This window comes from Gigantopelta aegis, chromosome 6 (assembly GCF_016097555.1).
Source record: "Gigantopelta aegis isolate Gae_Host chromosome 6, Gae_host_genome, whole genome shotgun sequence".
Classification (NCBI taxonomy): Eukaryota; Metazoa; Mollusca; class Gastropoda; order Neomphalida; family Peltospiridae; genus Gigantopelta; species Gigantopelta aegis.
The window spans coordinates 19,097,890-19,110,542 of NC_054704.1; the positions used below are offsets into that span (position 1 = coordinate 19,097,890).

The 12,653-nt window shown below is 35.1% G+C and overlaps 1 protein-coding gene across 1 annotated transcript in view; it reads right to left on the bottom strand.

The window, feature by feature from the left end:
* LOC121376237 (sterol-4-alpha-carboxylate 3-dehydrogenase, decarboxylating-like) overlaps positions 1–12,653 on the bottom strand; it is a 43,639-nt gene that overhangs the window by 20,719 nt on the left and 10,267 nt on the right. The window contains exon 4 of the mRNA XM_041504054.1: positions 10,961–11,089. Within this exon, the coding sequence (XP_041359988.1) occupies positions 10,961–11,089 (129 nt within the window). The remainder of the gene's footprint in view (positions 1–10,960; positions 11,090–12,653) is intronic.

Below are 12,653 nucleotides of genomic sequence, written 5' to 3' on the forward strand. Positions count from 1 at the left end.
TCTGTATATTTTTTCATTAGTAGTTACTAATGGATCTTTTATATGCACCATCCTGCAGACAAGATATCACATACCACAGTCTTTGATATACTAGTTGTGGTACACTGGCTAGAGTGAGTAATAGCCCAATGGGCCTACCGATGGGTATCGATCCTAGACAAACCATGCATCTGGTGAGCAGTTTACCACTTGGCTATGTCCTGCCCTCACACAGAGAGCGGCAAACAGCAGTATTACAGTATCCCTTCACTTTATGGTAAAAGTAGTGATAGACAGTAAGTTGGAAATCTTTTGCATATGTAGCATTCATTTTATTTTTAATTATCTATTAACTAATTAATATTGTTCAAACATGTAAGTATCAGCTGTGAAAATGCTCCACTAAAGCAACAATGGTCAGTATTTTCAATTATCAGTTCCTTCATAAAGATATTTACGTTAGTATGCAAAGTTATCTCGTCAACAGTCCAGGATGGCGATAAAATCCTGTGTTGCCCTGAACACCCAAACCAGGCTTTTCAGTTTATCAAACATCTACCACAAACAGCATAGAAACTGAATGAATATGCACCATCCAGCCATTATAATTAGGCAGATTAACCGCCACCTGACTGGTCTGTCAGCAGTGAATGTACATCTGAAGACGTCAATCCCCGATAAGTCTAGTAAATGCATAACAGACTTGTCAAATGCATGTCGCAATTACAGACTGTTGATCAGAGTTTAGTCATTCAAGTGCAACTTTATTTACCAATTTATCAACTTTGGTCAGTTTTCAATATAAAATCGAACCCTGGGTGTGTTTTACCTGAATGTTATCTCAAGTGATTTTATTGAGTGTATTGTACATAAAATCCTTATTAAGAGGATTTTCTGACTTGCAGTGCATTAACCTTTAGATAAAGGGATATTAATTGACATCAGGGCCTTGGAGAATGTACAAGTTGTCAGAAATAAATGGATTACCTGTGTGAACCCGGGTGTTGTCAGGGAGGTAAATGTTTACCACAAAAACAAAAGCATTCTAGACACTTTGTTAACAGTACATTGTTCTACTTGTTTGTTCACTGAACTTAATGGAGACATTCTTCTTTTTTTCTTTTCTGAGTGGCGAAGTACTTGAGATTCATATAAATTTATAAATGACACTAGTGTGTTAGGTTGCTACAAACATAACAGAAAGTGGATTTTAATCAAATTAAAAAAACATAATAATAAATAATTTAGTTTGGAGTTCATGTGCCTTTATACTTCCTTAATTTGTCTGAAAATTATTATGTAATATGAATAATGGAGGCAATGATCAAGGTATTTGAAGTACAAAGGTAAATGGATGCATGAATCCAAAATTGTAAAAACAACAACAACAAAAACCCACAGTACATATTGAGTTATAAAATTCAATGTAACACTTTCCTCTTTCACTGACAACACACACCCACACCCACACACACCCACACCCACACCCACACACCCACACACACACACACACACACACACACGCACACACACAGTGGACTAGTATATGTTTAACCTGGATTTTTACCAACACAATCTCAAAGTCTTGTCCACTGACAACAGCTTGGACAACATATGTCTTATTTGTCTTCCTTGAATTCATTTTATACAGTCAATTCTTGTGTGTCTACAGTTGAATGTACAGTGAAACCCCTCTAAACCGGACAACTCGACACCAAGTAAAATGACCAGTGTTAAGAGGTATCTGGTTTAGAGAGATTATGTTCTGTACTGAATTTTAAAAAAGGACCATGACAAATGTCTGGTTTTGAAGGAATTCCGGTTTACAAAGAGTCCGGTTTTGAAGGAATTCCAGTTTACAGAGAGTCCGGTTTTGAAAGGTTTCACTGTATTTAATTTAAGGAATGATTACTTGTTCAATGAAATTTATCAACATAATTATCCAATCAAAACTCTAGAAGACCGACTTTATAGTTTGGAATTTAATTATTTTTAAAATTTAATAAAAGTTAAAATTTTCAAAATTTCCAAAATACCTCTATAGGACTTTGCTGAGAGTGCTCCTGAGGATCATTGTACCAAGTTTCAGAACAATCCAATGAAAATTGTTGGAAAAGTTACACTTCAGTGGAAAAGTTGACGGACGGATGAATGACAGACAACAAACAGATGGACAAACTGGTATTGAGCTAAAAACTATTTTTTCAATTGAATATAATTTAATTGTGAAAATAATGAGAATGCCCCTTATGGAAGTTTGAGATATCACGACATAATTCTAAAAATAGTAAAATGTAACATAGCAGATGCTAATCAAGTTTTAAATTAAATAATAAACAAAACTATATGGGCTGTGTAACTGTGGCTTGATCACACAAGACCACATGCTATTATTCTGTTCAATTATTTAGACCCAAAGCTTTTTGCAAATGTTACTTTTATTTCCTATTCGATATTTGTTTTCTTTGCATTTACATGAAAACAAACCCAAACCCCGACAAGTGTTATATACAAATCATCATATAAAATGCACGAAGTTGACTTAATTCCACTTTTTAAAAATCTCTGTGTCATTTGAATGCATGTTATTTCTCCTATAAATAACTAAGGTCATTTGCATATCAAAAGCATCATTCTATAGTGCGTTGCAAACTAATGTTCGGTTCTATCGTCCTATCTGCACAAATCGTAGTATGACCTATATTTAAGAAAATATCTGTAAACATGAAGCAGGCGTGGTGGATTCAGGTTTTGTTCAAGTGACAAAACCTCAGTTTGAAAAAAAAATATGTATCAAATATTATAATTATATTGTGGAATACACAAGCGCGCGCGCTGAAGGGAGAAACAGACAGACAGAGAGAGAGAGAGAGAGAGAGAGAGAGAGAGAGAGAGAGAGAGAGACGTCATTTATGTAACGACGCACTCAACATATTTTAATCTATGGTTATATGGTTATAGGGAGAGAGAGAGAAGAATATGGTATGCATGCGATTGGTGGAGGTGTGACCCTCTGCACAACCCCAACCCCACTTAAGGCTTCTTTTGTATATGGAGCGGGACGTAGCTCAGAGGTAAAGCGTTCGCTCATGGTAGGTCGACTGATCGATCCCACATGGTGGACCCATTGGGTTGTGTCTAGTTCCAGCCTGTGCACCACAACTGATGTATAAAGGCTGTGGTATGTGCTATCCTGTCTATGGGATGGTGCATATAAAACGTCCCTTATTGCTTATCAAAATTGCTTATTGGAAACAGTGGCCCATGTGGCGGTAGCGAGTTTCTTTCTCACTGTCATAATGCTCCTTAACCGTTTTGTCTGACGCCACATAAACGTATATCAAATGCATTGAGTGTGTCGTTAAATAAACATTTCTCTCGTATGTATGTGTAGTCTATATGCATTTCTAGTCGATTAGTTTATAGGTTGTTAGGTTGTTTGATAGTGAATGATATGGAAATAAATTGTTTTTGGTGTTAAAGAGTTCATGCATACATTAAGTAATACTCCTGATGGGTATGGAGAAATAACTTAATCAGTCGACGAACTCATTTCTTCATCACTATCTTCGTTAAGGGGGGACTATCACAGGGGGTATTTTATTTCTTATAAAACTATTTTGTTTTCTAAAATCTTCTTCGATCTTTATTACATGTTTAACTGCGTCAGAGAAGTGTGTAGGTGTGACAGAGTTCAATGCATGTGCAAGTTCTCTCCGCACCGTGGTCATTTTACCATCATTATGACGAGCTATGTGCCCTTTGACTTGACTCCAGATCAATTCTATCGGATTGAGTTCAGAATGTCTTGGCGGCAGTCTTAGACACAAGTGCCCATGGCGTTCAGCAATACCATCAGTAACAAATTGTTTTGCACATTTGTTACTTTTCACAAGTTCATAAAGAACTGGCTTTGTCATGTTACTCTCAAAAGGTATATTTTTGTTTCGTAGCCACGACTGAATTTCTTCCTTTTTAGCGTTTAGTGCAGGACATCGTGTAATCTCAGTTAATTTGTTGTGGTAGCTTGCGTTATCCATGACGATAATAGAAGGTTCTGGTAGAGAAGGCATAAGTTGTTCTTCAAACCATTTGATGAAATTGTCATGATTCATCTCACCATGATAGTCTCCGTCTGTTTTTTTAGCCTCAAAGATCAATTCACAGCCATCTATCAATCCATATTTATCACAGCCAGCATGACAAATAATAAGTCTTTTTCCCTTCCCAGTCACCGAACAGAGTTTAGGAACTCGATCAGCAGCATCTGATTTCAGCAGGTGATTGGCGGTACTTGTGCCCGGGTGGATATCTGTCCAGTGGTGGGATGTTGTGTGGTTGAAATTACCCAGGTCTCATCTTGATACACTATTAAATACCCCTGTTCTCGTAAATTGGATATTTCATGGAGATAGGACAATCTCCTGTGTGATATATTGGCGTCCTCAAAAATCACTTTTCCAGTTGTAGACATATGTTGGTATTTAAAATCGAGGTCATGGAGTGTTCTTCGTAAAGTTAATATGGATATGTTGATTCCACATTCCTCCCTTAAAGCCACGTTAATCTTATGTAATGTAGGTAATTCGCCCTCTCTATAAAATCTGTATACTCGTCGTCTAATAACATCTTTATCAAATAAATCGATGAGTTTTCGGTCGCGTTTTTTAACAGTGATTTCTGTGCTTGGATTCGTAGAGCTTAGATTTTTCAGTTCTTTTTACTGTTGAAACCGAAACTTTAAGTGCAGCGGCAACTCGATCGACAATTCGATAAGAAGCATACCTAGGTCTACCGTGCTGATATTCATCTTCAAAATAATCGAAAACGTTCTTAATACACAATTTTATATCAACTGAAGTGTTTTTCGATTTACCCATATTTTTCCTCAAATAACAATAACAAGAATGTCGACTACTACATTTTCAATGAATTTATATACCCTACCTAACTTGTATTTTACGTGGTTTACACATTGCTACAATAGCACGTACAGTCATAGATCGAAATAATGATGTTATTGACCAAGCAATGCTATCGTATTTTGAACATTCAGGGCTGTGTCTGCGGGATGAAAAAGTGGTTGAACCCATACGAGTCCGAACAATAGCCCTTTGGTTTTTCGCATTACAAATGTAACACCCCACCCCCAAACCCTAGCCCCTAGCACCACCCTAAATACTATATATATATATATATATATATATATACGTATGAGTTCCCAATTTAGAGGCAAATTAAATAACATTTTTATTATTATTTGATGTTGGTGGCCTTTGACATTTTATCCCTACCACCCCCCACCCCCACCCCCTCCGGCCCTGCATTAAATTTATTTATAAATTTGGAAAGCACATTCCTGCGGTGTGTGAGGTGATTTGTGTTTATTACTGTGCTACATGTCAGTTGTGTTTACATTAGTTAAATTTATTAAATATAATGCACCTACAAGAAAGGGTTACATGTTCTGTTTGTTTACATGTTTAACGGAAAGATTAGACAATGCTGTTACACACTGCAAAACAATAATAACCTTGATTTAGTGAAACAAGCTATAATGGCCTTCACGTAGCCTCAGATCCCAATGTTTTGATATGCAAATGACCTTAGTTATTTATAGAAGAAATAACGTGCATTCAAACGACACAGAGATTTTTAAAAAGTGGAATTAAGTCAACGTTGTGCATTTTATATGATGATTTGTATATAAAACCTGTCGGGGTTTGGGTTTGTTTTCATGTAAATGCAAAGAAAACAAATATCCAATAGGAAATAAACATAACATTTGCAAAAAACTTTGGGTCTAAATAATTGAACAGGATAATAGTTACAATCCTGAAGATGATAAACCTGGTTGCCAGATAAGACAAATCAAGTCATAAAATGACTCAAGCATTTAAAACTAATATTTTAATTGAAACATTTTCACCCATTATAAGGGCAGTTAGCAGATATCAAACATTTCCATTTAAGTGTACGGACCACACTTCTTTTTTTTCTTCTTTTTTTTTAACCTTCACTCCCCTCTCTTAAAAGTGTGTACATTAAAAAAAAATATCAAATTTTCCAAGTAAAACTTTTATCAACATTTTTGTTTGATTTAAATGCAAATGCTGGCATTATCCAGCTAGGACTCACAATAGAATTTTTTTTGGTTTAGCCAATTTGCATATATTTTTTAATATTTCCTTGAAAATTGTTAAAATGTGGTTAATTTAAGAAATTTTTTATTAGCCAAAGACTAAATGTTGTAGCCACTTAGTATAAAAATTAGCAATTGGCAATGGACAGGGTGAGCCATGATTAACACCCTCCCTCCTAGCATATATGTGTTCCTTGCTTGTGAAAGCATTTGTAGTATATACATGCCACATATGGGTGAACTGTAAACAGGATTTTTGTGTTTACGCTCCCTATAACAAAACTTCCGTATGACATCACTGGATTTTATGAATCATATAGAAATGATCCTAAATATCAGCTGTCAAACAAGTACCTTCAAGGTAACTAATGTAACATTAATCAAAGAAGGACCATTATAAAATACATCTAATACTTTTCCACTGTTACACAGATTAACGAAATGTTTGACAAACAAGCCACTTTACAACATTCATCTATTAGTATTTCTGATAAACTACAATGTATATACACTTCTGCTTCTGCTAAAACAAAATACACTTGACTACAAACCAACTGAGAACACTTAAGAACTGACATACAGCCATTGTATTAAGCAGAATGTTCTTTAGTAAGTGGCAGGCAAGGATTTTCTGTGACTCCTGTTGCTACCACCGTCACTTATTTTTCAAGCTTACTATTATACACATCACTACATTCAGCAGATATAGCTGCCTACTTTTTCTTTTCGTATTTTCAAAGGTAATGAACACCCTGTTACCAGTATATATGTCACTGCATTCAGAAGATATAGCAATGGACTTTGCCCTTTAAATGAGGGGACAATTAAGGCATTTGGCCTGGTATGCATATTCAACGATATATAATGCACATTATTGCTTAATGTTAACAAGTATAATCGTATAGTTAATTAATAAAATGGTTAAATGTGACGGCTATTATATATAACGAGCAAAGCCATTTTGTACCATCCCAGTGAATATACGCCCTCTGGCAAGCTGGTGGTTACGTAATACCTAATGTGTCACGTCGGGAATTAGTCTTCGAACTGAAGAAACAAAACATACCTGATTTTTGCGGATGCATCGCAATGTTCTGTAATAATAGCCATCCCAGTAAGCCAACAACAATTATATATTATTTTTCAATACAAAATAAACCACCATTGTCAGTGTTGAAATAACTGTATTATGTTTTGTATATAAATTAACCCATGTACTGAAATAATAATCGGAGTGTTTTCTTGGTTAATTGGTCTTTTCTTTCTGTGGCCTGTATCTGTGGTTCCTGATTGGCAGGTGTATATTTAGGCGGTCCCCAGACATTGTGTCTAGACACACTAAAAAGACGTGCCTCTTTTATTAAGATCACAGAGTATTGTTTGATAACTGCACGGATACCCCTCAAATCGTAATGGACATTATCAGCTGTCCTGCTTTATTACTGTAAGTAATTCTGTAAAACCCTTTATTAAGAAGACTTTCCCATATAAAATCACAAAACTGACCAATTATGTCCTCCCAAAGAAAAGAAAAGTATCACTTGGGTATCGTGAGTGGTCGTTTTTGTTTTAATGTACCCTACCAATAGGCCTAGTAATATAAAAAATTTCTCTGGATTTAAAAAAAAAGAAAAATACTATAACTCCATTTCGTTCTATTGATGCAAATTGAAATATATTTAGTTAAATAATTTATTATACTATCAAGTCATTTATGTTGTTTTACAAGTCAGGTTGATGAAAGCGAAGCACCTTGTTGTAAATTAGAGCTTTTGTTTACACTGTGCAGAGGAGATGGACAGAGCTGACGTCACTTCGCCCCAAGCTATACCACCAGACGTCACAAAAGCGAAACAAAATGGCTGCCCCCTGTTAGCAGGAATAAACTTTTTTTTATAAACTCTAAAATTACGCATTTTTCATTTGTTAACGTGTCGGTATGTGTTGGTGGTCCGGGAATGATCTTTCCAACACATAAGGCTCATGTTTGAGTTGACCCTACCTTTAAGGGGAGCTGTCACTCTCACTCACCGTCACTCTCCCGAGTCAAGTTCAAGGAGAGTAATTTTTAGCTCCCCTTAGCATGCAAATTTATATGGTATCAACATGGTAATATCTTAAATGGCTCCCCATAATCTACAATAAGTAAGCAATAAATATCTCCCTTTAATTTTATTCACAGTGATGTCTGTAGCCGCCTACTATTCTGAGATGGCCTCCTACTTTCGATGAACATGAATGCCCTGAATAAGTACAGTCTATTCCTATTAAATCTCTTGATAAATACACCAATATATGGTGATGAATATCAGTGATATGAAAAACCAATTGCCAACAAAGAAATGTTTTATTTATGGTTATATGACATCAAATATATGGGACTGGCCTCGGTGGCGTCGTGGTTAGGCCATCGGTCTACAGGCTGGTAGGTACTGGGTTCAGATCCCAGTCGAGGCATGGGATTTTTAATCCAGATACCGACTCCAAACCCTGAGTGAGTACTCTGCAAGGCTCAATGGGTTAGGTGTAAACCACTTACACCGACCAGTGATCCATAACTGGTTCAACAAAAGCCATGGTTTGTGCTATCCTACCTGTGGGAAGCACAAATAAAAGATCCCTTGCTGCTAATCGGAAAGAGTAGCCCATGTAGTGGCGACAGCGGGTTTCCTCTCAAAATCTGTGTGGTCCTTAACCATATGTCTGATGCCATATAACCGTAAATAAAATGTGTTGAGTGCGTCGTTAAATAAAACATTTCTTTCTTTCTTTCAAATATATGGTTAAGGACCACACATAAGAGAGTAAACTTGCAGTTGCTGCTCCATGGGTTACTCTTTATTGATTAGCAGCAAAGGATCTTTTATATTCACCATCTCAGTCTTTGTTATACCAGTTGTGGAGTACTGGCTGGAATGACAAATAGCCTAATGAGCCTACTGATGGAGATTGATTCTAGACTGATCATGCATCAGGCGAGTGCTTTATCACTGAGCTATGTGTTGCCCCTACCACTTACAAAATTTAGGAATGAATGACCACAACTTGGTATAGATGTTTGGTACAGATGTTCACTAAAGAATTAGTTTCATGTGGTAACCTGCTGATAACCTGAACAATTGTTGTAAATTTACTCCAATGTTGATATGAAGCTGGGATTGACCGTTTTACTTTTTAATGCATACAATATCACACTTAGATCAAATCAGTAGCAACATTTATATATTAAAATATTTAATAACATTTACTACAATAATAAACAATAATGAGTAACTTAAACAAAATCGTACATGCCAGAGTATTTTATAGGTACACGCATAGTAGATATTGGGTTATTCAGATTAATTTTAGGTCTTCAAAGTAAACAAACTTAGGAAGTAAAATAAAACCAGCCACCATTATATCAAATGATCTGTTCAAATTAAACCAATATAATCATTTGCAAAAGAATCCTCAGCACATAATGTATACATATTAGCAGTAAGAAATCAAAAACATGTATTAGAAGAAAAAAAAAGAAATGTACAAATTAATTAAGCACTATTTTGAAGCATGCCAAAAAAGAAAAAGAAAAACCAAACATTCCACGGAATTAAGACTTACCTACCATAAAATATTTTGATCCACTGTAATGAACATCTATAGGTACCAAGTTTCATTGATATCTAGCACTTATACCGGTATAAACATTAAACTTTAACATAAAAGTTAAAGCTGTCACCGCTGTCAGAAAAGTAATTATATCTCGCCTTTTTACTTTGTAAAGGCAAAACAAAAGCCATAAAAAAAAATTAAAAACCCTAACAATTACATTCAACTGCCATTGATCATGTTATTTATAAATATAAAATCATTAAAAAATGTAAAGGTACTCTGCCCTCAAAACAAAGGTCCTTTCTTTCCCCAAAAAATTTACAATATGCATTAATCAACTCATCAGAAATATACCAAAATAAGACAACATTTTTTAAATGTATATAACTGACATTTTAACATATCTGCAATTATGTACACCATACTTCTGCACAAGACTGATTCAAAAGAAGTTACAATAGATTTGGTAGTCATTACTCACTGTTAGGTGCTTTGTCTACAGAGGGTAGTTGATCTCCAACACAATATATGGTTTCATCACTGTTTGTCAGAGGACTGCCACTTTTATAGTGTGCACCAATACTGGTGCCAAAAACCTTTCTACAGCCTTCGTAAACAAAGGGATGTCTTAATGTGCACACAGATGTGCATAGAATATTTCAAGCTAGGAACTGTAAGCACTTTACAGAGGGTGAAGTATTTAAACTGCCTTAAACATGTTATCAAATTAATTATTTGATTATTAATCACTGTACTAAATAAGATCACTAAACAACCTTGATTAATCACTGTACTAAATACGATCACTAACCAATCTTGATTAATCACTGTACTAAATACGATCACTAACCAACCTTGATTAATCACTGTACTAAATAAGATCACTAAACAACCTTGATTAATCACTGTACTAAATAAGATCACTAAACAACCTTGATTAATCACTGTACTAAATAAGATCACTAAACAATCTTGATTAATCACTGTACTAAATAAGATCACTAAACAACCTTGATTAATCACTGTACTAAATACGATCACTAAACAACCTTGATTAATCACTGTACTAAATACGATCACTAAACAACCTTGATTAATCACTGTACTAAATAAGATCACTAAACAACCTTGATTAATCACTGTACTAAATACGATCACTAAACAATCTTACCCAGATGCAAATACTGGGTTTTGTAATAGATACTACTATAAAACCAACATTTTGGTTATTAAGTGTCAACTTACCTTTTCCTGCAAAATCTTTGTTTCTGTGTAATAATCCATTGGTTTCCCTGCATATGGTAAATCTTCGGTACCATTCTGAATATCTTTTCCCTCATACACTACACTTGCACTGCTGGTCACAACAAGCTTCTTCAATATAAACAGAGGGACTACGTAATGCAGTCTTTGAATATCAAAATATGATGAGAACAGTCATTCATATTACCAGGGGATTACTGCATGACAATAAGCTATTACATAGTCCAGAACCATACTTCATTCTCTACACCCTGTCGGAGAGCACATTCGGCTATTTCTCGTTCTAGCCAGTGCACCATGACTGGTATATCAAAGGTCGTGGTATGAGCTATCCTGTCTGTGGGCTGGTGCATATAAAAGATCCTTTACTAATAATGAAAAAATTATCAAACGATTGACATCCAACAGCTGATGATTATTAAATCAATGTGTTCTAGTGGTGTCGTTAAACAAAACAAACTTTTTAACTTTCTATTCTCTACATCTGATTAGGCAAAAACAATTCCATATACACTTCAAAGATCAATTGTGTTTTATTCAAACATAGCATACACCTACACATACAAGTATCAATACAAGAACAGTGAAAATAATGGTGCATATGTGAAGGGCTTTAACATTAAAAATAATGGGACTAGTTCACTTAAAGGGACTATGCTGAGTTTGAAGTCATTGTTAAACTAGTTATCTACTATATTTAGAATACCAATGTCTGTATATCCAGTGTGTTTGCAGTGTGCTAATGTGTGAAGTAGTCATGTTTTTTATTTTAATTCATAATATTTTGTTTTTGTTTAAAGGAGACCGGACACCAAAAGACATGTAGTGTGTAATGGATTAAGTTAGCGCCAAAGACCGCATTACTCTAACGCCCGGCTTGCTGCGAGGCACCGGTCAGCTGCGCGTCTTAGGTTTGGGGTAAAAACAGAAGTGGGTGGGATTATGCATAGATCTGAATGAAAGCGAGGCAATACGTCATCAGTGAGAGTTACCAAGCAATACCAGTACACGTGTTGATTCTTTGGTTATGCCTTTTAGTCGTCTTTTTTTTGTTTTGTCTCCAGGTTTATCGGAAATTTAATTTACAAGATAATTAGTGTTATTATATACTGTCGACGTAATTATATGATGGTTAACTGCGCAGTGTTTAACTGCAACAGTAACAGCAATGCATCCCAAGAAGCGGCCAACATCATGGTTTCGATTTCCAAAAAATTGACGCATTATTGTCGTCGAATGGGCTTTACACCAACAAAATACAGCAGGTTATGGTACATTTACAATGTGAAAATTAAAACAAGTATGTACTTAAGATATACATTAAATAAAGGTATTGCAATTTGTTCACATATGAATATTTAAACTTCACATTTATTTACCTATAATTACCAAATTAATTTTCACCGACAGCCCATAACAACTCCATACTAACATCTCTTGATCTAGTTGGTTTGTTAACCTCACAACAAAACACCTTTAAAACGTGAATTATTATGTTAGTTAACAATGTTTATCGTCAGTTCAGTATATTGTCATTAAAATTAAAATACTAACACTTTGGCAGGAACAACATATGTACTCTGGCCAGAAGGAATGATGGTTAAATAATTTTAAAGCTAATGTCGATTATTAAAGCATAATAAAATTGCACTTTTCAATGCTTTCTGTATGTCAT